The sequence below is a fragment of the Monopterus albus genome, unplaced genomic scaffold (genome assembly GCF_001952655.1).
Source record: "Monopterus albus unplaced genomic scaffold, M_albus_1.0 scaffold28.1, whole genome shotgun sequence".
In the NCBI taxonomy this organism is placed as follows: domain Eukaryota; kingdom Metazoa; phylum Chordata; class Actinopteri; order Synbranchiformes; family Synbranchidae; genus Monopterus; species Monopterus albus.
The window spans coordinates 758,624-785,755 of record NW_018127908.1 but is presented as its reverse complement, the minus strand read 5'-3'; the positions used below and the strand labels follow the sequence as shown (position 1 = coordinate 785,755).

The window sequence follows — 27,132 nt, the reverse complement described above, 5'->3', positions numbered from 1 at the left end:
GGCACTGCGATTCAAACCGTCAACCTTCTGGTTGGGAGACGACTGCTCTACCAACTGCACCACTGTCGCCCCCCATTGGGTAGTCAAAGTACAGATGGATAAGTGGCATGTCTGTCTTATGATGTTAAATAAAAATGAAAAAGATTTCATTTATCAAAATTTTGCTGCTCATACACAGGCAGGATGTAGATTCATAGGGGCTTCATCTAACATTCTAATAATCAGTTCTGACCCAGATAATGAACACAGCTTCATGGAAATTGCCCTGAGCCCAATCAGTTTAACCTTGCACATCAGTCTCTGTGGAGCTGCTCCAGTCTTGCTGACGCTGTACGCTCAAGATGGTGGTAATTGCTCATGAGGTTGATGTTCAGAAACAATACTGAATACACTGTCCTAAAATCGTCCTCTTCAGATATGAACTGGGTCAAATTATAATAATGGGAAATAAATACTTGAATGGTTTTTCCGCAACAGGGCATCAGTGTTTGTGTTCATATCAAGCTAAATTTCAAACTCAATTCTTCTCTGTTTCAGGCATGAACTGAAAAGCACTTAGCACACAGAGGCAATGATCACACAACTGTTGCATGAGCAAATCAAATATTGTTTTATTCAGAATTTTTAAAATCCATACAGCAAGAGTCAATTATGGCAACAATAAAATGTGCATAAACAAATCTGAAGCCAGAAGAGTACATTATTATGTTGCAACTGTTAGCAAATACATAACTGGTGGTTGCACTTACAAGGAAAAAAGCAGTCAAAGCATAGGTGTGCCCCCAGCAGGGAAGAGAAACCTTGGTTCCAGCCAGGAAACTGGACATGTGGTTTGTTGCTTTGGTTTTGCAGCGACTACACAGCAGCCTCGAGTCAGAATCACACTGATGTTGACTGGCGACTGCTACATTCATTTAAAATACTAATTTGCCAAAATATGCATTTGGTGTGGTGGGTTTTCACCTGCTGAGTGCACAGAGATGACAGCAGGAACAACTGCCTGTGAGTCAGGGTCGACTGTAATTATATGGCTAAGAGAAAGTATCTGGGGTGGATGAGTGCTAATATTTTTTATCATTCTGGATAACATGTTTGCTTGCAAAATATTTTATCACACAAGAGTAAGATGACTTGTTTTTGAAGTATTAATTCTCCCCATTGTGGATGTTATCTACTGTATGTATAATTCAAACAAACATACTACTGTGTGCTCTGGAGTCTGAATGTGTTATCTTTCCTTACATACTGTAACTACGCAGTTTCTTTTGTTTACATGTTTGTACTTTTACATGCAGTCAAATCAAAGTAGAATACAATTTTTTGATAAGTTTTACGTATCAACTGTACCATGGGAGCAGCAATACTGCATGAGCAAGTCCAACATATGATACATGGATATCACTGAATATGTCATCCTACAGGAGGGATGGAGTTAGCATGACGAGGGGAAAGCTATTCCCCTACAGCATTCCCTGGCGATACTAGCCACTGATAAAATAAGACAAAAAGCGCATAGCTTTCTCTGAATGCATTGGCCAAGAAACTAGTGCCCTTCTTTGCAAGCAATTTTTTTTAGCTGGTCTTCTAATTTAAGAATTTAAATTAATCTAACAAAATTCCTTATAATTATAGATCTTTTTTTATTCAAAATAATATCTCAATATGATACACATTTTTTTTTCTCTGTTCATTTGACTATATACAGAAGTGCAAAAAGTCAACCTTCGTCCCTTAGGTTAGAACTCATCGTCTGCAGCATGCTGGACTTCTCCAGTGTGGAAAAGTCTTTGCTTTCTCGCTTCGTAATCTCACTGTCCAAACAAACATCCGAACACCCGTCAATCTCACTGCTCGTTTTGGCCTGACATTCAGGGCAAACTTAAGAAATATTCAAACAAAAGTATATATCTTTTTGAAATGGATACAGTAGAAAATCATTTTTTACTCTTAACATGGACAATCTCTATCTCAGTACAATATATTTTCAAACATAATCTTGACATGTTACAAGGAAAATTTAAGTTGGTTAAAACATTAGTTGTTTTTTTTTTGTCTACTTGGAGATGCTGCTGCAGTGGCAGCAAATGAATTCCTCTCTTTCCTTGTATCAAAACAGTCTTTCATCAACAAAATTAACTGATAATGTAACATCAACTTAAAAATACATCCAGCTATATGAATGAAGTGAATATTTAAAACTGACTCAACACATTATCATTTATATGGTTTGAAAAAGTTATGAATGTCAAACTACCTCAAAATCTACAACGGCTATATCAATGTTCTCAAGTAATATATAGTAAGGCAAAAAAAAAAAAAAACCCGAAAAAAAAACAAAACAAACAAAAAAAAAAACTACAACTACATATCTTTAGATTCAAATCCTTAAGTAGTACATAACACATAAGCATTTCAAAGATTGTTACTTTTACACAAAGAGAAGGAACTAAAAAGATCATAAGCGGCATGTGAGAGATCTATAAAACATCACTGGTGTTCTTTACCTGCATGGCGATTCAAAGTGATTGGGCTGGGACCCATTAAGTGTAATCTAAGGCTTTGTCAGGTACATGACAATCGGTAAAGACACACCAACAGAAAAGGGGGGTGGCCAAAACACTGACAAATGAATGAAAGATGATAAACATGCTGAAGCCTCCTTAGAGATGTATCTGTAACCCTTTGTGAACATGAGCCAGAGACAAAGTGTGCTTTGGTTTCCATAGTCAGATCTACAACTGAGTGAGAACTTTCAAGTTTTGCTCGAAATACAAATAAATCTGTTGTATTTCCTCAAAAGTGAAAGTTCATATAATGTGAAATTAAAACAGGGCGATCAGACAAATAATCACTCAAGTGCACATGTGGTTTAAATGACCTAAAACACCTAGAGGGTCTGCTTTTTGCAATTCCCATCAACACATGGCTCAACAGTGTTTCTTGGAGACACAGTTTTAGAGTCACTCCTCTTTAAAAGAGCAGAGGGAGAGCAAGGTAACACAATGTCAACTGAAGCTACACCCTCTACTTTACCAGGCTTTAGAGTCAATGGACGTGAGCAACAACTTAATCCCAGCAAACAAAAACAACACTAGTCTATAAAAAGAGGTATGACAAACTTTAGAAAAACCCTCCATTTTTGATTTTAAAAGAAAAACATAAAAAAGGTGAGAATCCCATTTTTAAAACAGATTAATCAGAGAAATGAAAAAAATTACAAACACTCATAATGGGGATTCTCAAAATGAAACAATACAAAAAGAGCCATACAAAACTTTTACCTTCGGTAAACAAATAACAAATAACACTGCTGAGATAACACTCTGATTTTAGCTGTATGGCCTTGATGGCACCCGATAAGGTGAGAAAAGCTAGCCTGGCTGTGCTTTCAAGGTACACAGGTATGTTGGTTTACCCAGAACATTCATATGTCCAAGACCCTCATTTCAAGATCTAGTTTCACTAGTAGCCGTAAAAACACAATACTGTACATGCCTAATTCTTTTGGTAATTAAACTTCCTGTTAAAATCATTGTGCCTTTCAATTCAAATTCAAGGTGCATGTTTTCCCTCCACTTGTAAACTCTGAAATATGGCTATCGATTAAACAAAATAATGCAGGACTAATAAAAAAGGAAAGAAAAATCTTGGTCTACGAACGTACCAGCACTGGATGTTGTCTTGTGCGAACACGCTCTCAACCTTCTGTGCGTGCAGTGATAATAATAATTAGAAGAAATTGAGTGCTGTGGTTTAGTCAGACACAGAAGTGTAATGTGAATGTTTGCCACACTGACCACGGCACCAAACTATACTCTTCTCTGTGCTGGACGTTGAATTAGAGAACTTGACGTTGATATGTGGGAAGATGGCAGAGATTATACTGTATGTTGCACCCTTGATATCTATATGTGTGATGAGACCATCGTTGCGGACCGGATAAGAGATGGCAGACCCTCCTTGTCCCATTGCTTGACATTCTGAAGGTTATGTACATAAAGGCTGAACTCTTTTGGCTTGGACGGTGCCAGCACACATTCATTTGATCTGTAAGACATAACGGATTCAACTTGAGCTCTTCTGCATTCTGTATGTTTTTGCTATTGAGAAAGAAAAAACTTTACAAATTTACAAAGTTACATCCTTAACCAGAAGGAAAATGACTCACATAAAACAAACTTTGCAATAGAGAGAATGTAGGGATGAAACAGGAACTCACTGTTCTCAAGAGGAACTACATTTGAGTCAAGTACTTGTGACTACTCAGATGATCTGCAGATATTATTGGAATCTGGGGTGGGGGGGATAGAAAACAGACAGGGATCAAATGAAACATCCCAAACTCAACTAAACAATCAAAGCAGACATTGGCTAACAAAACAAAGACAGATCAACACATTTTAATCACATATCTTCACGTTAAGATGAGATCATTGCTGAAAAAGGCAAAAGATGATAAGATAGGAAAAAGCAACTTGTGGCACAATTCATTCAGATGTGACATAGCAGTCAGAATCATCAGATACTTCTGGACATGGGGGAGGGGAAGAGGAGGGCTGAAGGGGAGGGAGAGATGAGAGGGGCAAAGGGAAACTTTCAGTGAGGTGGCTTCCCCATGCAAATCTTAGTCCTCCATGTTGTTGACCTGCACACCTCATTAAAATACAGGAAAGTGGTTGTGGAATAATAGCATGAAGATTCATCCTAAGCTTTCATAAATCTTTTCACTGGTATGATGAGACAGTCTAATGTGGCTAACTGCTAACTTTAGCAGACCTGATATCAAAAGGTTGCAAATTTTCTAACACACTGGTTTTAAAACTAATAATGAATAAACACGAGGAGCATGGTAAAGCTCTGCTCTATGTGCTGGAAGCAGCAGCAAAAAAAGAAAAACAATAAAGAAAAAGCCAAGCACCAAAGGGCACAGATAGTGATGCTGCACAAGCTGTGCGAATGGCTCTAAAAATGTGAAAAAAACTACCTCATACATACCAATTGCATGTATTCGTTGGTAGTCAACTTTGATAAGGAAGAGTCCTCAAAATAGGAAAGGACAAAAATCGAGGTTACAATGAGGACACACATTAAATGCAATACAGTATGTTTCTCCAGAAAGACAGGTCATCAAAAGGATGTAAGAAGCTAGAGTATGGTGGTTATAGTTAAAATGGATAACAAGTGTTTTAAAAGTGGTTACAGTATGATAATTGTACACATGTTGGACTTTAGTGTAGGCCAACAAGAGGGAGTACCGCCTATACCCAACCCACCCCTCGCTGTGAGACACAAGCATCCCCAGATCGTCCATGTGCATTGAAAGATCGACAGATAGATAAATAGATAGATAGAGAGAGAGAGAGAGAGAGAGAGAGAGAGAGAGAGAGAGAGAGAGAGAGAGGGACTGAGGTGGTAGAGGTGCAAACCTGATTGGTGGAGGCAGTTGCGAAGGGAACGCTTGTGGCAGATGTGGTGGCTGCAGACACAGTGGCTGGATTACCACCATGCATCATGGGAACTTTTTTGGAGGGAAAATCATGTAAGCAAAAATACACAGAGGAGCAGTGTAGCCACATATAATCCAGGCAAATGAGGGAAGGAGGAATAAAGAGAGGGAGTCACAGAGGGATTCGATTTAACTGGTTCCCTTGCTTCCCTCTGCTGATGCTGAGAACTTGTGATTTGACAACTTGATGTGACAAAAAAAAGATCTATATAGCTGTAGCAGTAGTGACTTGCTTCCACATTTGTGTGGATTATTAGAAACTGAACAAACAATACTGCATTTTCTTGGTAAACACTTAAATTACATTAAACATATAAATAAAAGTTCTGTCATGCGTGTCTTAAGAACAGCATCAATAAGGCAGAGGAGAAAAGGGGGAGGTTAAAATTGAACTCCCTCAGGTTTTTTATGTTTATATAAGGGGTTTCAATAGGAGTCAGGTTAGACCAGCCAAAAGCCAAGTTTAAAACCAGCATGAGAATGAGAGGGGTCAAGCAATAGACTAAGTGTACACAGAGGGGATTAACAAAATAAAGATTGATTAAACTGATATTATGAGCAGTAAAAACTGCCATACATGTAATATACAACAATTACATTTCATAATATTTGTCATTCCTTATGTGGACTCTTGCTTATGCTTCAAATCACAAAAAGAATTTTCACGCTACCAAAACAGTGACAGTCAGGTCACCAGAGTCTCACATACAAAACAGAAAGTTGCTATGAAAACAACATAAAAGATTTCATTGGATAGTTAGATTTTGATGGTGTGAATCACAGACATGAGGTTACAGATAACTGAAGAAGGAAAGCTGGAACCTACCAATGCTGGCTGCAGGTGTCATGCACAATATTGAGCCTGCCCATCATGCAGTACAACAGGAAGTGGATTGGATAGGGAAGAGAAATCAAAACAGCCCATCACAAGGTTCGTTAGAGTGAGGGGAGAGATAAGGTGGGGGAAAGAAAGGTTAATATTTCTTGGACACAGTCATCAGTGATTGGAAAAGGCAAAGTGGTGAACTCATCAAAAGGCAATCTGTTATACAAATGAGTCTGAATCTAAACTTTTGTCTGAAGTGTAAAGCATATAAATGTGTAATACACCAAGAGGGATAGTGTGGTTACAATTGTACAGTAACTAGGATTAAACATTAATCTAGATAGAAGTGAGGAGAACAGCAGATGTGTACAGAATAAAGACTTTGCAGCCTGCTGCCAAAATGAGGTGTGAGACACAAACCATCCAGCTCCATTCACCCCAGCCCAAGCTGAAGACCAGCAATGGTATCTCATCAAAATGTGAGTTACCACATCACTTTAATTCAAGTAGATAGTAAACAAGCCCTATCATTTTCACTTTCAGGCATACATGCCTCCCTCAGTCAGCCTGCATATATTAGGAAGAGCAGGTAGTTATGTGGAGTTAAATGAAGGTGATTAGTAGGCAGAAAGCCATTCTAACATGTTCTTGACACCTAGTGGCCAGGCAATGCCATACAATTGAGTTCAACCCAATTTTTAGCTTTTAGACTACTCTGTGAAATAGTCATGTTCGACCTCACATTGGACCAGAATTTAATCTACAGATTTTAATCTTTCCCACTATCTGAAATATTAAAACTAATAACTTGAGTTGAGAACTAGTCCAGAAGTGAACTATTCTGTACTGTGGTCTACCACTTTGCCCAGCCCCAGCCAAGCAGGAGCCAGGTTAGACTGCTCCAGGCATCCTTTTGGTGGTCAGAGCACCAGCGGTGGTTGCTTTTGGAGCCGTACCTGATGGGAGGAAAGCAGCCTGTTGCTGAAACTGCATGTTGGCCAGGGCCTGTTGGTACTGGAGCATGCCGGTGTTAAACATGGCAGTGGCCCCGTTGGCCTTCTCCAGGGCTGCCCGCTTTGGCAGGGGAGCCATGACACTAGGGGCGATGCCCTGCCCAGCCAGACGGAGGGAGGTCAGTGAGAAAGGAAATAAAAATAAAAAAAACAAAGAGAGACAGAAAGAGGGGTGTGTGGAAAAGAGAGAGAGAGGGTGTGTTGGAGAGTGGCAAAAAAGAAAACAAAAAAGGTACATATGTTAGAGGGCATCATAAGAACAGCATCACAACATCCTTGTGTGTACATCAACAACAATATCATCACATCATCAGTAGCAAGCAAGCAGCAGTCTGACACAAGTACTACACAAGCAGGAGCATGGTGCCTACTGGAGCTACCGGCTAACAAGCATTCATATGCTCATTACTTTACCAGGAAGCTTACTTGGGTTTATTAACCTTGTTCTTTTATGGCTGACTAAATGCAACATAAACAAGCATTAACTATTTAAACAATAAGGCGGCTAACAGGAGGTGGAACAGGTAGGAAGCACAGAGAAAGGGAGGCTGCACTGCTAGCTCCATGATAAACTGTGTAAGCCATGTTTAAGTGATGGTTCACTCTCAGGCGAATGTCAAAAACGGCCTCAGGTCAAGGAGCACAAGTCAAAGTGTTGAAAAGCATATTTCCAGTGTTTAGACTTTTATCTTGGCATAAGGCCATTATTGAGGTCTGAATATCTGTGACAAGTCCTGATGATGGAGTGAACTATCAATTGAACTGTCATCGTCTGTTATGGTGGGATCACTCTTGTATGGTTTTACAGACTGTTCCTCTTAGCCCCACCCTTATCCGTCTGACATGCACTAGCAACACAGACATGCACACATTTGATTGAGCTGCTCCACAACACTGACCGCTGACTGGGACGTTAAGACTGAAGCCATGTCACTGTTATAGAAGCTCTACTTCCCTAGCCCTCACTGACTTTTGTTAAATAAGCTACAGGTGAGGTGATGAATTGATTGTGGCTCCTTAATCACAAATTCCACATTTGAATTTGTGTATTGAGGTGATTTTTGACATGAAGGCAGTTGTTTGTTTTTGGAAGAGATCTAAGCCGCTGAAAGCCACAATCATTTTATCACAGGCAATAATGACACAACAACGAGAGGAAAGAACAGACATTGCACTGAGACAACGACAACATAAATAGCTAGGTATCTTTGGTTACAACACTGCTCTACAACAAAGCCACATGCCAAGCTAAAAGGTGAAAGGTCATAGTACCAGGTCAAAGGTTGCGTCGAGGGGTCGCTTCAGTGATTTGACAGCCGACTGAGTCTTAATTAGCAGGCAGTGAGCACATGATGGCAATGGGCCAATGGGGTTCAAGCGCATTAACATAAACCAGCAAGCAGAGGTGCATCATGGGGGCAGCAGTGCAGTTTGGGTATAGGTGAGAAAAAACAAAAACAAATAAAAAAACAAATCATTGGAATGCAATATACAAGGGGATAACAGGACTAAGGCATGCACAGTGTGGACGCTAGCTCTATTGCTCAACAGTTAAATGATCACCAATCAGTGAATACTACTAGTCTACATTAGTTATTGTCACACAAAGATGGATGAACATACAGGTAGCGGTGAGAAAAATATTCTGTCATTACTTTAAATGGGTCTCGGTAATCTCATTGGATAGAAATTTATATGGAACCATGATTCACAGGTTTCTGTTTCACTGTGCACATCATAGTCAGAGCCACATTACAATGATTCACCCCAAGCTCTTTGCCTCGCTTGGTCAATAAGAGCATATAGAAAACACTGCGATCAACGGACGAGTGTGGCTGCACTATAATTCAGAGGTTCTGTTACTGAGAGACATGACTGGAAGCACATAAATCCTTTTTAATAATGTCAAGAGGAAGAGAAGTAACAGAAAGGAAGCACAGAAACAATGGAGTCACAAATAAGACCAGGCCATTAGAGAGAGAAAGAGAGAAGAACTGATTGTCTGCCTGTGATCTGAGATGAGATGAACAAGGAACAAGACAACAGTTTTGTCACATTAGGAAGAAAAAGCTGTGAGAATAATGTACCATTGTCAGAATGTACCTTCTTCATATCATCCAGTTCTGAGCAGATTTTCCCAAACCAACATGCAAACCTTTAAATTTGACCTGACAAAAAGCAGAACTGAAAAGCTACATAATACCAATCAGGAAGGTGACACACATTCAAACATGAACATGAGTACAGTATGAGCCACAGAGAACACATTCCCTACTTAGAAATGTAACCTACTATAGTAGATAGCTCTGATGTTAATTTAAAACTTTCTTAAAATTGCTCTTTAGGTTGTTGTGTGAATGAGTGTGAACACTCCTGCACAGACTGCTCACCATGGCCGCGGCGGCTGTGGCCTGGTTCACCTGGTGCTGGGTAGCCTTGATTTTGGCCTGCAGATGTCCAGGCGGGTGGAAATATTTGCACTTTTCCCTGGTGCACCGACCCTTGATGTAGTCCATACACACGGTGACAGTGTTGTCATTGGTGTCAATCATGGTGCTGTCTGCAGGGTGGGCGAAGCGACAGTCGTTCTCCCCCCGAGAACAGTTGCCCCTCTGATACTCCCGACACACCTGGAAACCAGATAATGACAAGCTAGAGTTAACCTATAAATTCAACACAGTGTGTGCACAGCATAAGAACACTTCCATATAGTGTAGAACATCTCCTTCTTTGTGTATTTCTTCCTGGATACAGAATACATCAAGGTTTGGTTTTGTCAGTATAATGGGAGCAAATTTACCAAAGTCCATGGCTACACACAAGATGCCTACAGTGTGCTTCCTGTTTATCGTGACCTGTAACATACAGTATGTAGTTCCTCTGTCTCTTGGTCATGGATGGACACTACATTTAGGAAGGTAATGGCAATGCTGCAACTTTTGCACTTCAACCAAATAAACACAAAATCCTATGATAAAGTTATTCTGTATGAAGGTCTGGGATATGTTTGAGTATGAAACTCGGACATTTTTAAAGTCTATATGTGAGACACCAGAGGGCAGCATCATCTTTGAGTTATCATGATCGCATGGGTATCTCAGAATCAGGTGGCAAAAGCTCACAGTATTTCTTGTTAGTATTATAACAGGGAGGACAAAGTAGTAGCTGACAGCAGGCTCAACAGACCAGAATGCAATGCAACAAATATTACGCTTTGAGTGGGGTTTACAGTCCAGACTTCCTGATGACTGGAAAGAACATGCTCCATTGCTCTCTGCTACATAACTAGTGCTTTGTAAACCATTGCTTCTCTCTCCACTCAAATAAATACTGAGCAAGTTCAAGTTCATGTCCAGTTCTTGTCTAATGGACTTTTATGAAATGTATTGTACGAAAGCACAAACTGTACTGGAACTGCGCAAGGCAGAGTAAGTGGGTTCATCAAAAAAGTAAAAACCTCAATTACAGAACAACTACTGAGCTGATGAAATATTATAGTTCATAAACATTTAATGGTTTTATTTCTTTTAACTGGCTTCTATTTTTCACAGTGGTACTTGCTACCAGTATTACAGTTTCAGAAAAGGTTGTGCACACCCAGTTAAGGCTGCTTGCTAAGCCACTTGTCTTATTTACAGACTCATAATCATACTGGGCGACTCCACTTCCACTCAGAAAGAAACACAACATGAAGTTTATTAGAGGTTTCCTGGATATCTTTGAGAGGAGAGGGCAGATCCTCTGCCACCTACACCCCAAAACAAATTGTAGAGAAGACATTGTAAATGTCGTAAATGTGCTTGTTACCTCAAGTCTATCTGTTCTCAGCAGCTTCTGGGCTGCAGCAGCAGCAGCGTTTGGAACTTGGTTGACGGTAGGGCTAGAAGCCATGAGGACAGGGGTGTTGGGCAGGATCTCCTGGGGCATCAGGCCTGGTGACACAGGGCTCAGGTAGGGATTAAAGGCCGCGGCTGCAGCGGCTGCTGCTGCGCTAGCATTGGTGGCCAGGCCTGGAGTCACTGAAAACATGGGCTGGAAGAGAGCAAAATAAAAGCAGAAAAATTAAATAACTGTGGATGAAACTAGTGCAAACCCACAGGGGTCTGAGAGGAGAAGAGTGAAAGAGCCACACAGACACTGAGGGAGCTATATGCGTGAGATTTTACATGTACATGGCCTCACCCAGAGCAGTAGTTGTGGTGTGTTCATACGTGTGTGTCCTCTCACCATAGGTGGTAGCTGTGCGCCAGGTATCATGGCATTGGCGAGATGCATCTGCTGGGCCAGCATGGCCATGTTCTTCTGCTGGATCAGGTTGTTCCTGCCATTGATCTCCAGTTGGGTCTTTAGGTGGGGAGGAGGGTGCAGATACTTGCAGTTCTCCCTGGAACAACGGCCCTGAAGGAGGTAAGTGACAAAATGATACGGCAAGGTTAGAATGACACACATACCGTAGGTGAAACTGCATTCACACTGGAAATGCATTATCTAACCATCTGACAATTTATGGACAAATATATGCTGACACAAAAAGAGGTAACATTTTTGTTGTTCTTTGGTTTTGCTTTGTGTTTTCTATTTCAACCTTTATTGTGTAATTTAGAAATGCTGGGGTAGGGGGATTTGAAAGGCACAACTTGTACCGTATATGCAATGAGAGCAGGCTAAATTGTTCATCACTAGTTCAGTGTCAGACGCTCAAATTCATATCAGGTCTGGGCTGAGTCTAGCACTAATTGTTAACAGCTTGCTATTTCTGTCAGTCCCAGCAGGGACATGTGTATGTGTGTGTGTTTGTGTGTCTGTGCTAGCCCCCGGAGGTCATGACTGACACTGTGGTGCTGCTCTCCAGATGTCCAGCTTAGCTACATGTCTAACTGACACTATAAATACTGTCCATTCACATGAGCCATATATATTATATCAGCAGTCACCTCAAAGGGTTTGAATTATCTACGACTAGTATTCCTTCTTGGTGCCTGCTGTGCGTGTCCGATTTTATGTTCAGTCTAGAGAGTCAAGGAAGAAGTCTGACACATGCATGCACTTTCTCATGGAGGTGGCAGATGTACATCAGATAAGACAAACGTGCACACAAACACGTCCACGGTTTAGGACAGACGTGTATTTACTTTCAGCCCTGGAGCACAGCTGAGCTTTCGCTCACTGACAGAGCTGTTCCCTCTGGGGTTCATCTCTATACTCTGTCATGACTTCATTCCCCTCACCCATCTCCTTCGCTTTCACTGACACTGGAGCACCAGACAGGTGCAAGGGAAAGAAGAGAAGATAAGAAACAGGTGGGGGTGTCTTTGAGATATTTAGTTTTGTCCACTTTTCCTTTAACATTACTGTGTTGCACAAGCCAGGTAATAGCAAAACAGAATGTCTGGCGTTTGATTACAGCCATGTCTCCTCTACCCTGTGTCCCTGCAATCTTTCCTGCTGCCTTAATACAAAACAGAAGTGAGCACATGAATAAAGAGTTTATCAGTGGTTGTTTATCTGGACTTCTACCTGTCTTACTTTAAAATTCCTGTGGACATCTACTGGATATATTAATTGAAATTTTTTAGTAGGTACCAAAGATGTTGGGCTGAAACACTGCAGATGAAAATAAGCATAAAGAAGTAAAGTGAGACATCCACATGATGACAAAAGTACAAACAAACAAACACATAAAGGTGCTGCCATAAAATGGCATATCTGGATTTAAAAGCCAATGACTGCATGTGTCATAAAGTCATACATGAATCAAAGACACAAATGGATAAGGAACAAGTCAAGTTTTTATATATCTAATAAAATAGGTGTTTATATAACGCTGAATCCATTTAACACTGACTAAAGCAAAACTCAACCAAAGCAGAAGTCTCCATGCTGTGGTAAAGTAAAGTGCTCCTTCTAACATACAGGACTGACCCGGTTGTACACCAACCACGTGCACAGAGGCTAAGCTGGCATACAAAAGAATGCCGATGCTGATAACGCTGCGAGGTGTGTGGGCACGAGTGTGCCATGCATGTATGTGAGATGAGCGTAGTTGAAAGCTGGATCTAACAGTACTCATCCAGAGATTGACAATGCAGCGAGGGGAGGGTGAGAGCGTGTGTGTGCAGAGGGGGGCTGGCTATAAGGGCATGTAGGATCATGTTTCGTTCACCGCATATGACCCCATCTGTTGATTGCTGGATTCAGTGTGCAAAATACAGGGTGTCTCAGGGGATCTCAGCCCCCCTGACTGACAGCTCGGACCCCCGAAAATCTCAAAATGAAGTTTCGGGAGGGTCTCAGACATGTGCTGAATTATTTTCTATTTATCCACCCAGTACAATATATTTGCATGTAACCTCATAAACGGTTAATTGTTTTTAAAATAATAAAATAAAAATAGGTTTTCACTAAATCTATGTAATGAAACTGACTGCAGTCCATGGGAGCACCCGGCTATTAAAGATGCATGCACTGCCCACTTTACAAACCATCATAAAATACAAATAAAGCAAAATACTAAAACAGACACAGTGTACTGTATGTCCCCACTGCAGAGGTATGCCTTTGTGAAACTTGATCTTTGTTCGCCATTGTGTAGTAGATTTGGTGCATTTAGTGCTGGCTGGAGCGCGTATCCTCAACACAGCAGCATTCACCACAAAGGTATTCACCTACACCTAGTCACCACCCCTCCCCCCTTGTCGAAAGGAGACCCCCTAAACTGCACAATGTAATTTGCACATTGGCTGGATTTACCACTGCAGCAGTGCATATAGATATGTGTGTGTGAAGACACGAGGACACAGAGAGAGAAAAAAAAAACGCAGCTTAGACTTTAGCTAACTACATTAGCCTTTTTGCCGAATCATCCAAAACAAAAGTCATCTATAAACAATGGCATACATTCTGAATAAGAAATCAGGCCCCAGATTGGAAATGACAGGTGAGAGAGAGAGAAAGAGCAAGAGCTGGGCTGCTTCAGGGAAATTTTAGAAGTCACACAGACAGATGGAGAGAAGAATGAGGAAGACATTGCCCCTCATATCATGTTTGTACTGCTATTATGACATCGGCGGCCTTGAGGAGCGGCTAGAGGCAGTGTCCACGGCAACGGAGCAGCCAGAGACTGCCGTTAAAACAAGGTTGACATTCCTGGAATCCTCCTGATAGCTGGCAGATACAGGAACTCAGCAAAGAAAACACTACAGATACAACCAACCCTGTAGCCACAACTAGTCCAAAAGCAGAGGGCATCCACAGGCCATGCCTCTCTGTCCTGGCATGGAAAAGATGAATGATGCAGACATCTATAAGCATTTCTTGTCACTGACCAACTCTTCTGTCTCCACTGAGGAAAGTGAAAAAGAGAATCATATTACCTCATTAAACTAACAGAACTTTACAAAATTCATGACACTCTGAACAAAACACCTGATGAGAATGTGATTAGTGAATAAACTGAGTTGTCACTGTGCTTATACCAGAAATAATGACAACAATGACACAAGCAGCTTCAGGGCGATTCATCCACATCATTAGATAATTCCCCAGAGTCAGCGCAGGTTGATGAACAGAGATCAGTTGCATATTTGCTTTCATCATACAAAATGTGTTTCGGGAATATTTTTTCCACTTCAGGAGATTATAGGAGACATCAGTGTTGTGTGCGAGTATCAGAGCAGCTGTATCAATAATAAAATCTCACAGATCCAAAGGGACATTTTAAGGATATTAGGAAATCAAATGATAAAAGCACAAAGAAATAGTTTGCTGACACATAAAAATGTCTAGTAATTGCAAAATGATTTAAGAAGTAAATGATAACTTATTTATACTAGATTTCAACACAGACTGATGAATACATAAGCAAATATGTTTCAGATTTAAGGACCTGGATGACAGAACTGTGGCTGCTCAAACACAAAAGTATCTTAGCTTCATAGATATACTGTATCCTTTTGGGAAAAAAAAATACAATTAACAATTAGACTGAATTATCACCAATCACTGATACTTTTAAAATACAACGACCTGTTACGTTGTTAAACTCAACCTGTTTTTCACAGTTTGCTCCTGCTGCTCTACTGAACTCTCTCCCGGTTTCTCCTGGTGAGATCAGACTTGCCAAACCCCAGGACAAACTGGGAACAATAATCCCAGTGGCTACTGTGAATTCTGATTGATGATAAGTTGCAATAACATGTCCCGCCCTGACCGCTCTTTTTTCTACTAACTCTTTGTGTCTCACCCATAGACACACACCCTTCGTTTGTAACTGTGTGGGATTTAAACAAACAATGAACCAATGTGTAAAGAATGCTGGGTGGGGCAGCATCCCGTCCTTTTGAGAAGAAGAGATGAAGCATGCAGCCAGATGTATTAATGCGTACTGTATGTGTGTGTGAGTGTGAGTGAGAGAGAGAGTGAGAGAGAGAGGAGTGAAACAGCAGAAAGCTTAAGAAAACTGGTTTATACTTATGGGATACAGTAACGATATCTACTAAACCAGCAATTCACAACCTTTCTGACTTGTGACTGTTGATTTATATGGCGCCAGGGGATTAAAGCCAAAATACATCACTAATCTGCTTTGAACTGTCCAAACCTCTCAGGTTGCTGGGACAGGTCTGCTTACTGTCAGGGTCAAAGCAAAACAACAGTGTTCAGTTTTTATACACCATATACCCAGAACAAACTAAGTGAAAACCTGAGGTCTGCAAGTGTTCTTTAAATCAAGGCTCAACAATTTGATCAGATTTTTGTATTTACTGTATTTCTTTCTTTCTTTTATTTTATGGACCCCCAGTCACTGTCGACAGTAAAGTTCAGTGATGTTTTCCACTGTCATTACTAAATAAAACTTGGGACTATTCATTCATATCACTGTAGTTTTTAATCAGTTTTATTTTTATTATTTTCTACTGTATTTTATTTAACATGTTTGAAGTCAGATTTAAGTGTCTTTTTATTTTTTTTGTGCTTGTTTTTCATACCTTGTTTTAATGTCTTTTTATGTATAACGGTGAGCACTTTAAATCGCCTTCTTGCTGGAAGGTGCTATACAAAGCTACATAATGACTGCTTGAAACCCACTTCTTACAGATTGCTTATCTCAGTGAGACAGATTTTTATTTTAATAACTCAGACACCTGAGGGAAAATTGTGTAATTGTGTAAATTGTGTAAAAACAAATTGTGTGTAAATTGTGTAAAAACAAAACAAAACGACAAAAAAAGTACAGGAAAATTATTTCGTGTAGAAGTTTTGTTTTCCGATCTATTAAACATCCCATGAACCCCTAGGAGGGCTGACCCACAAATGTGGAACTACTGCAATAACATTTCCTGGGGGGGTTTCAGACTGTGTCAGAATCTTTACTCAAATTTTCTGGAATTAGAAACTTGTAAGGACATTTTTGTTTTGCCAGTTACTATCAGCATCACCTATGAATGCATATGGATCCCACATATCACAATGTACTGGATATCACCTTTCAGAACGTGCTAAAAATCACAGTTATACTTTATCCAAATCTACTTTCCTTCTCGTCTTTGATGCTCTGGTGTTGTGGTGTGATGTTATGGTAAGGGACTCAGCTGAGTGGGGTTCTGGTGTGAAGCTAAACTGTTCTCTGCCTCGCGTTCCAGTGCCTTCTGTCTAAACATACACAGAGATGAAAGCCCTTTCTCCTCACACACTGTGAAAGAAGCTTTGTTCTCCTGGAGACCAGTGAAGACTCAAAGGACCGGGCCCAGTAGCTGCTCTCTTTGTCTACTGTGCGCTCAAATATTTGCGTGAAATAGAAAACATATCAACTCAGTCAATAAAGTGACCATGTGCAGATCATTTGCAGTACATGGCATGTGGAGTGGAATTTCCTGACAGTCAGCAAAGCCACATGCAAATTACTGGAAACTAATCAGAAACTGGGAATACTCAGATGTTGTAATGTAATGTAATCTTGACTTCAGTGCATTTGCACAAAGGTTATCAACAATTCACAGTCAATAAAACCTGTTTGCAGTCAGTTGGTTTTCTTTTTGTTTTTAGCCATTCCATTCAGTATTATAAGGTTTTTGAAGAGGGTGAAGAAGACATTATCAATCTACTGCAGGGTTGTTTCTTTGCTTGGGCATACATTATATAAGATTATAAACACACTCTTTCGCTTCTAGGACAGAGTACACACAGTGATCCACGTTGTGCAGCTAGTGGTCAAAGAGTTCATATGACCAGTGGGGCTTATAGAAATATGGGGGAGGGAGGGTTAATCTATGATAATAGTTACAATATGCCCCTGGTGATGCATCGCCGCCCTCACCAAACAGTGATGGAGAGCAAAGGATTATAGGTTACTGTCGAGCTGAAACGCAGGCCACACACAGAGTGATGGGTGAGCCAGATAAATACAACATTTTTGTGTGGATGGAAACTTTAACATGCAGAGTTTTTGGAAATAACTAACAAATCTACCTCCTTTTGTAGAGATAAACGCACGCACACACACACAGAGCAATGAGTTATTCACACTTAAGAGGGTGTTGGTTCTCAGAAATGCCTCAGGTCAGATGCCACATACACAGGAGCCCTGGATCCAAACTTAGACATCTCTGTTTTTCTCCTGACTCGACCCCCTCCTCTCTCTTGATGTCACTCCCTATCTCTTATCACACAAACATACTTCCATGTGACTTTGTTTACGCAAGTTTTCCCTCTACAGTCTCCGTTCAGTGCAGCTTCTTCTCCTGTGAGGGCTAACAAGGTTAGATCCGTGCTTTTCATTATCAGTAATAAAAAAGCAATCACGCAGGTATCGATTTGAGCAGTGGCACATTATGAAACCCATCCAGTGTTCGCAGTGTGAGCAGGTGAGGTGGCCTGGGAATGTTCGTTTAATCATCTGCGTGCTCCGGTTCTCAGTGAGAGAGAGAAATGAGACTTATTGCTCAGAAAATCGCATGGTCCAGGCAGCAGGGCAGCACCAGTTGTTTCTGAGATGACTAAGGTGGACTCTTCTCAGGGCCTGTAGGCCTCACAGCCATGGGGACCTGATCTCACAGCCTGATCTTAAACAGCCATTTAAAAATGAATGACCCAGTGGTATGCAACACTGATGGTTAGAGCTTGCTTCTTTTGAACATCTCATTAAATACATCCACATAAATAGCCAATGTAATTTACAATTCACAACCATACAGATGGATACTTTATATAGTATATTAATGATGCATTTATTAAAAACACTGCAGACTTTTGCTTTGTGTAGAGCATTAGATTACTATAAAAGTCCCCATAACAGCAAAAATAGTTCACTTTGTCAAAGACGGATAAGAAAAAAAGAGAGAAAGAAGGAGAATGCGATCATATAAGGTACAGATGGAACAAAGGCACCAAAATAAAAATCCTTTCACTAAGATAAAAAGCATATGCCTTAACCAGCTCTCTGTCCTGTCTCCTCTCTTTTATGCAGACCTCATCCTTCTTCAGAGTGGCAGCGTTGCGATGCATCTTAAAGCATGCTAGAAAAAGTTCATAGGCACGTCACCACTCATTTTCTCTTTCATATACCTTTCTTTGATCCCAGCTTTCTGCTCTCCATCGCTAACCTTCACCAGTACCACTGCCTCTTTTGTTCCTCTTTCGTTCTTTGTCACCTGGATTGCAGAAACACACAGAAAATGTCTTTCCAACCAGTGGCGGTGGAGTAATAACCACAGGACAGATGATTATTATGATTTGATTTCCACACTAACAGATTTAATCTGGCTAGTTATTATGCTAATCTGAGCCCACAGACTGTAATCCTATACATAGCTCTAATCCCACTGTCAACTGGCCTAATCCTGTTTCTGCCTGCGATGATCTCCTTTGGACTTGGCGCTGGCACAAGCAGGATGCTTTCACCCTCTGTCTCTCGCTCATGCTGCAGTTTAAGAGGAGATTTATCCTCATAGTCATTATTACATTACTTTTTTCTTGAAAAGCAAGAAAATACGTCTGCCAGTGGACTAGGGTAATTAAGTTTGTTTCTGAAGCCATTTTACTTGTTTCACAATTCCCGTACGGATCCTGTACACAGGTCGAATCCCATATACTGTAACTGAAATGAGGATAACCACAAACACCAATTACATCTAGCAAGACATTCAAACAACAAATCAGTCCAGACTTTTAAGATGGCAATAGTGTAAATAATCCAGAAAAACATTTAACAAGTAAAAATACATGGCAGAGAAAATGTCATGTAAAAACACTTATCATTATTAAGATTATTCTTTTTATTATTGGGGAAAGCTGTACTAATGCTCAACAGGGACCTCAGCAGCTGTGCATGTCACACAAAACCAAAATCAGAGACAAGGGGACAGAAATTAAGACCAATGCCAAGACGCAATGATTCTTAGAAGGAATGCACTGACAAAAAGAGCTGCTGAAGGAGAGGGAAACTTCCAACTATATATTTGTTTTTGCCTCATATTATTGTTCCCTACATGCCATTGTGGGCATCTCCGCCTGCAGCCTCTGGCATCATCTGTGGCATTGACAAAAAGATAAGTGGCAGGGGAAACATGACAATCAGTCCCAACAGCGGGCAAGAGGGAGGTGCAGCATGAAAGGGTGTTGAGAGAGCTGAGTGTTGGTGCCTTCAAGCTCCTCTGTCACCAGTTGAATCTGACAATAATATCTCTGATGACTGACTGGATATGTGACTGTTCCTATGTGAGAGGTAATGAGACAGGCAACATTAAGAGACAAAGAGAAAGTTAGAGACAGGGACGGACTGGATAGAAGCAATGAAGGAACATTGAGATTACACAAAGCTACTTTGCCTCCTATCATCCAGTTTTTAAAGCTATACTCCCTGATATTTTAAGGAATTCAAATATAAGTTGCGATACTATTCATAGAAAATGATGTGTGCATATTCGATTATGGCTATACACATTTTCCCAAAATTCAGCATGGCATATTTAGTATTACAACAAACTTTGGGATTGTCACCTGACTTTCTGTGGGTTTGAAACAAGTTTGGCTGCATTTGGGGTTAAAAGTGCTAAATACAGAAGCTTTTTCATGCTTGTGTCTGCAGGATGTAAGTAACAAATAATGATGCCACTGCGTGCAAATTCATGTTGTGGGCCCATGAGCTTTAGATTATGTAACAGTATCATCTTAGCTTTGACTTGCTGAAGCAAACAAACCCTCAGGCTATGGATATATGGTGTCTGTATACTAAAGAGAGTGACGAAAAGACAGAGAGAGGCAAGAGAAGTAATCATTGTATCAGTGGTGTCATAAAAGGGGCCCAGTGTGATGGAGGGACAGGGACGGCTGACACTGAGGAGAAAAGAGAGGCTGTTGTTGCTAATCTTCCGTCACATAAGATCACAGATGAAATGAACGGCAGCACACACCACGAAATGACCAGACCCAAGAATGTCTCTGTGTATATGTTTGCAAATGTGCATCAGCGCGTGTGTGTAGGCCAGGATTAGTCTGGTTCAAACACAAATCCCTACTAACAGGAAAGTGAGAGAGATGTAGGAATGGACCTATCAACACCAGGATACAGAGATGTAAGAGATCCTGGTTACTAAAATAAAAGCCCCCTAATGTGGCTCAGCTCTTGTCTAATGAAACTTGCACATTTAAGTTAAGCTATGGAGAAGAGTGAGCACCGTCATGCAGGAGAAAGCATATGAACAGCTCATGTCTAGTAAAAGCTGTATATTATGGATTACTGAATCCATCCTTGTTAATTTAAAAGTGAGACATATTTACTGTGGATGCACCCACAAATATCCTATTAAAAATCCAATTAAGATGAAGATTCTATACATCACTGCAGAGGACAGAAGCCTATATGGAAACTCTGTCTTGTCTGATTTATAGCATCCACTGCAGTACCCTGACTAGACATTAGCACCACCCCACTGAAAACAAACTTGCTGATCATATGTGTGATGAAACCTACATCGCAAAAACACATTTGTCTTGGTCCGATTTTGACATTATGACCATGTGCACAGGTGTCCTGTTTCCTTTCCTTCTCACTGTTTTGATTCAGCTACTAACTGGTGAAAAGCCAGTGAAGAAAGTAATGTGAGGAGCCCATGTCTATGAGTGGCTCAGGATGCCACACACTCGTCTGTAGCTGCTTTGCAGATAAACACCGCGTCTGAATATGGGACAATTTAGACAAAACACAAGAAGGAAGTTTGATCTGTTTATGTCAAATACTGTAGAAAGTTTAAAAAGTCCAATAATTTCATGTTTATTTACACTCATGTTTAATATGTGTTGCTTATTACAGTACAGCCAAAAAGGATTGTGTAGCTGAATAAGAATTTTACAACAACAGGTCACAGAATTGAAAGATATTGCCTAAACATGGCCATGTGCACGTCTTTTAATAGAGTGTGCAGTGTGTGACAGTAGTGTCAAATGCACATTAGCCTTCCGAACCTATAAACATATACTTACAAACAGAGAGAGCATGACGTGTCCATTTTACTGGCCAGAGATTGGCTGGACAATCATCAAAAAAACACTGTCGACTAGCAACGTGGCTAATATTTACCTCATGTCTGTCTAGCCAAGCACCACTCAGTGTACATGTTAGCGTGTGCACATGTGTTTAACCTGACTGTTCCACCTAACCACTGAATATAAACATGCTGTCAAAATATAGTCAACAAAATAAGAAGAAAGGCATAAAGACACAGACAGAGAGAGAAAAATGGAAACACAGAGGGATAAATAAAAGGTATTTATCCGCCCTCTGCGCCGCAGGAATGTAATCTTGGCCCATAACGATGTAGTAACACAAAAAAACCCACTGCAACAGCGCCACTAAGACAGATATAACACACATACACACACGCGTGCATATACACATTTGGTCTCTTCTCCTCAGAACTCAGATAAGATGATAGTAGGTGTGTCAGGTAGACAGAGTATAAAGTCTATGCTGTGTGGAAGTGCATGTGTGAATTCAAACTGCTCCAAACTACGTGTTTACCACTCCTTTAATTAATGATATGAACGGCAGTTTTGGGGGGTAAACAAGGACCTGACGCTGCTGGTGGGTTCAAAAAAAGTTCACATTTAATGTTACTTCTGCCCCCCCCCCACCCCCCCAAACTCACTCTACATGGGTTTTTATGTGAGTGTACATGTGTGTGGGTCTACCAGGGTGTAATGTGAACCATCCTGTCCAGGGATGGGTGTGGCCTGAAGCAAACGAGGCATAAACCAGACTGAGCGGGAAATCAAGTAGGAGCTACCAAGGTGGACTAGAACAGGCTTGCACCAAATGAAAAGTAGGATGTTACAGCACTTGAAGTAAGTTAGCAGTTTACCTCCGAGTGGGTGGAGTGGAGCTGCACTCTTACAGTTCATTTACTGCAGAGAGTAACCTATATTATTTCAGAGTCATTCTAGTATAAACTAATGAAGCGGGCATTACCTCTCTTGATTCTGCAACCTGAGCTGACTATTATACTCCAACTTGATTAAGAATGCTTTAGGGAAGCAAACAGAGAAGACAAGTGATTGCATCAACTCAAGGTTAAAGTAGGTTGCTTCCTGGACACACCATGTGAGTTTCATTCATTCATTCACCTTCTACCACTTAATCCCTGAACGGGGTCACGGGGTGTGAGTTTCATACTCTCCTATTTATATTTTTTATCAGATAACAGGGCCACTCAAATCAGCACATGCGGCTTCACATGTTCCACTTCTCATAAGTTATTTTGTTTATATTCGAGCATATCTAACTATTTAGTAGGGATGGAACGATATGACTTTTTCTCGATTATGTAAAGAACAACCAGATATATTGACTTACTCTTATTTACAACAAATATGCAGTCGCTGTACCGTGATGTTTTTGTATCGTGAAATATTGAATTTCGATATATTGTCCCATCCCTACTATTTAGCTATACAGTGTAGCTGTGTATTAAGCTGTTTATACAAATTTAGTGCCAGCATATCATACCTAACCCGTCCGCTCAGTAGTTATTCATTAATAGGCAAAGTTACAAATCAGGGCGTCCAGGCAGCCATTATCCTTCTCCAAATATTTACCCTGCTTCAACATAGCTGAGCTGTCTGTGCTGCACCAACCAGATACACAGGCAACAGAGAGGTCTGCACTCGCAGGTTTAAGGCCAAGTCTAAAGCCAGTGAACACCCACACATGCACAAACAGATACGCATACACAGCATAACTTAGTTTTAATTCTGTGGCCTAGATGAAAACTCATTTCTGACTGATTGTCTTGCTTGAGGGTACATCATCCACATCTGATTACTGCCACGACCATCAATTGCAAATTAACCGTTTCTGCTATTTCTGGTACAAATATATTCCCTGGTGTAATTCCCTCATCATGGACACTACAAGCATGGTTTAGCAAAGGATATATGTATATGTGTGTGTGTGTGTGTGTATGTGTGTGTAAAAGGAGGGCAGAGAGAGAGTGAGTAGCTGTTGGGGAAATGACTGGGTTTGGGTGTGACCCACTCAGCTATGCACTGGTGATCATGTGAGACCTGTTCTAATTATACACGTCTCAAGAAGAAGGTCGATCCTTTCTCCTGTGCAAAGAGTGTGTGCACGTGTCCAAGAGGGTGCGAGCCTAGTAATGGGGAGCGATATGACTTCATATAACACAACTAAATTGAGAATGTGTCCAACGTAAACCACTCAACTTGTGTTAAAGTGAAGTAGGACAAGTAATATTTGTGGGTTTACATGTCAGGAAACTCCCACCAATGTGGAGAAAGTGTCTGTGCCCGGTTTAGGTCTGATTTGCTGGTGTATGCATGCAACTAACAAATCAACAGCCTTCACTTCTATCTTCCACTCTGTCTTTGTCTCACTTTCTGTCTTGCTCTGTCCTGCTGTTTCCACTGTGGGTTTTAGAGACCCACTCTGTTTTTCATCACCAGTGGAAAAAAAATGGGGCGATGGTTAAAAAAAGAATCACCCATTTCTAATAATACACAAGTCCTAGTGGAAAATAAGACCAAACTATTAAATAGGTCCCTTGGTTCTTTCAAATAGCCTGATATATCTGCCAGCTACTCTTCCAATTACTGACATGTACATCAGAGTGAATGACAATTTATGTATTAAGATCCTTCTTCCTGTTGATAGCACCACTTTATCTGTGAATGTGCTCAGTGTATTGAACTGAAGAGCCGATGACATCCACATAATCAGAAAATTGTTTGTATATCATGTTTTTTGTAGCATTTGTGTTGACATGAAACGATTTAAAGTATTGTTCCAGTTTCATAAAACAAAGGTTTCCTGCTTCTATTTCAGGCCATCATTTCTGTTAATTATTAGAATATTGTACTAATCCTGTTTTCTATTTTCTGAGATCTGGGAACACGGCGACATTGCTACACTAAGGTCAGATGATCAGACACAATGTAAACAAGTCAATCATTTAGCCAGATTATCTACCACGTTATGACAGGGTAAAGTAGACAAGCATTAATCACTCAGTGCACACAAATATTATGGTAACTATGGTAAGTATAACACATCAAAAATGAGATAAATGGTGGTGAATGTTTATAGTTTGCCTGATAATTGGTGTTTGTTTCTCTTCCAAACACGTTTGACTAATCTGGGGATTTGTTTAAAAAGGTATGATCATGTGACTACTTGTGTTTCTTGCCCCATCTGACTTCAACTTAGCAAAGTTGCAATGGGTCCAGATTTTTATGAAAATGAAAACATCTGAGAAGATTAATCTGAATGTTGGCGTAAATCCCCTATGATGTGAATGATGGCCAAGACTATGAAAATAGGAGTCAATATGTAATAAACAAGAGTATTTTTTATGTAGCTTGTAATTTCAAAATCACACATATACACATGGACGGACAGTCTGAGGCATTAGCATATTGTGAGAAAACTGGGAAGAGTTCAGTTTGTGCCTGACAATGTTCCTCTGTCCACATCTGGTTAAAAACACTGCTCTCTGAGCCGACTCTCACACACTGTCCTCATCTGAACCCTGCCAAACTCGCACACTGCCAATGAGCAAAATACAAACAGAAATGAAGACACAAAGGATTTTAACCATGTAAGGTTGTTATGTGTCAGTGCTGGAAACTTTGGGTTGAGGTCCACCTGTGTCACAGGATCTTGCACCAATTACAGGACAGACTGTGAAAGTGAGAGAATGAGAGAGAAAAAGAGGTGTTTGCCTTCCTGCTTCTCTGCAGCTGCCTAAAAATGGAAAATTACCACACTATGCCCCACACGTGGCCCCCAACTGCCCCTAAGCCTCTACAAAGGAAGTGGTTTGACTGAGTGAGAGCTACAAGATGAAGCTGTCATCTTGCTCCTCTCTAGGTGTTGAGATTTGATGTGCTCAGGGTATCCATATGACTTTGTACATTGTGACAGCCTATTCATCTGTTTTCTTGTTCTAGAGCCGGTACACAACAGTATTTATCACTTCTAGAGGGGACTGTGCTGATGTAGTAAACTCACACAACTATGTTCAGATACACAGTAACTGACTCCTAAGTGACAGTGCTGTGCTGTGGAGGCCTGGTTTCTGCTTCCTGAATCTAAAAACTGTAACTCCACCCTTAATCACATGTTCCAGCCACCTGACCAGAAATAGGAAGGATTAAGGAGAGCACATGCCATGACCAAATGGCGCACTGTAGCATATGATGTAGACTACTGCTATTTCCAGTTTGTAACCAGAAACATTAAAATGCCTGTCACTCTTTTAGCTGTGCTCCATCTATGTGTCTGAATTCTAACCTCCAGGCTTCCACACCTCTATGTTCTTACCTTTAGCGAGTCGAAGCAAGCGATGACCCGTCCATTGTCCACCTGACAGCTCTTGGCAGGATGAGCAAACTTGCACTCCTGGTCAGACCGTGAGCATGTGCCCCTCTGGAACTCCCTACATACCTCCAGTGTCAGCCACTTTGTGTCACGGATATGTGCTATGTTCATTGCCATGGCAACACGCTGGGAAAGGGTATCCAAGCTCAGATCTGTTCACGCTTGAATAAAGTACCTCTAGTGTTTTAATCCACAACTTTAAGGTCTTTTTTTGTTTGTTTATTGTTGGTATGGTTAAAGTCTGTAACACTTGTGTATGATGATGAAATTAAACATTCAGAAAGGAAAGTTCCTATCGATTGAGAGAGCTCCTTGTCCAGAGTGAAATGTTACAGGACGATGTTTCTCTGTTGATGTTATTGGATCATTTTCCTGATCAACCAACCTCTGACAAAGTGATTATATCCACGAGACAGCTGAGCCTAATAATTAAGCTGCCACTCTTGACTTGAAATTTCTCTCTCGCTGTTTATTGCTTGCTTAACGGTCTTATCTGCAGCACTGTAAAGCCAAAGTGGCAAACAAATGAGCAGGCCAAACCCAGAGCCTCTGGTTAGGTGCAGTGGAGCAGGCAACAATGGTGATAGCCTGGGTACTACACAAAGGTTAAGGACACTGAGGACCGAGTGGAGGCTTAGAGGGTCAAAGGCGAAGGTTAAAGGCAAGGTGGGTGAGATGCTGCATGAGCCTGGTGGTATGTTGGGCTGCTGTGGTAAGGCTGGTCAGCTGGTCAAGAGCAGCTGGCAGTGGGGGGAGTGTCGTGAGGAGAGCTGAGGCTGGAGCCCGGCTGCGAGGAGTGGATGGCGATGGTGGTGGATGGATAAGAGGGTCAGAGCGTGGACTGCGAGGAGGGTGTGGTCGCTGTCCTTGTACTCGTGTTACTGTGGCAGCAAGCGAG

The 27,132-nt window shown here is 40.9% G+C and overlaps 1 protein-coding gene across 9 annotated transcripts; it reads right to left on the bottom strand.

Moving 5' to 3' along the window:
• Positions 1–579: 579 nt before the first annotated feature.
• mbnl1 (muscleblind-like splicing regulator 1) lies at positions 580–27,128 on the bottom strand. Of its 9 annotated transcripts, none has more exons than XM_020595763.1 (11): positions 26,178–27,128; positions 11,573–11,743; positions 11,153–11,377; positions 9,736–9,975; positions 8,618–8,671; positions 7,289–7,442; positions 6,333–6,368; positions 5,427–5,518; positions 4,996–5,040; positions 4,220–4,291; positions 580–4,047 (listed from the first exon to the last, which is right to left on the bottom strand). In XM_020595763.1, the coding sequence occupies exons 1-10, from the start codon at positions 26,349–26,351 to the stop codon at positions 4,235–4,237; spliced, it is 1,248 nt and encodes a 415-aa protein (XP_020451419.1). In that variant the 5' UTR covers positions 26,352–27,128; the 3' UTR covers positions 580–4,047; positions 4,220–4,234. The 9 variants fall into 9 exon arrangements, with proteins under 9 accessions (XP_020451419.1, XP_020451420.1, XP_020451423.1 ...); XM_020595764.1 differs by having other exon boundaries at positions 4,996–5,022; XM_020595767.1 differs by lacking the exon at positions 4,996–5,040.
• Between the last annotated feature and the right edge of the window lie 4 nt (positions 27,129–27,132).

Bases quoted from the DNA above. Each gene is read 5' to 3' on its own strand.
- mbnl1 (XM_020595763.1), bottom strand. From the start codon at position 26,351: ATGGCAATGAACATAGCACATATCCGTGACACAAAGTGGCTGACACTG. The intron at 11,744-26,177 runs GTAAGAACATAG...TACCTCCTTCAG, and splicing joins CTTGCTTCGACTCGCTAAAG to GGCCGTTGTTCCAGGGAGAA. The intron at 5,041-5,426 runs GTTTGCACCTCT...TCCTATTTTGAG, and splicing joins CAACTGCCTCCACCAATCAG to GACTCTTCCTTATCAAAGTT.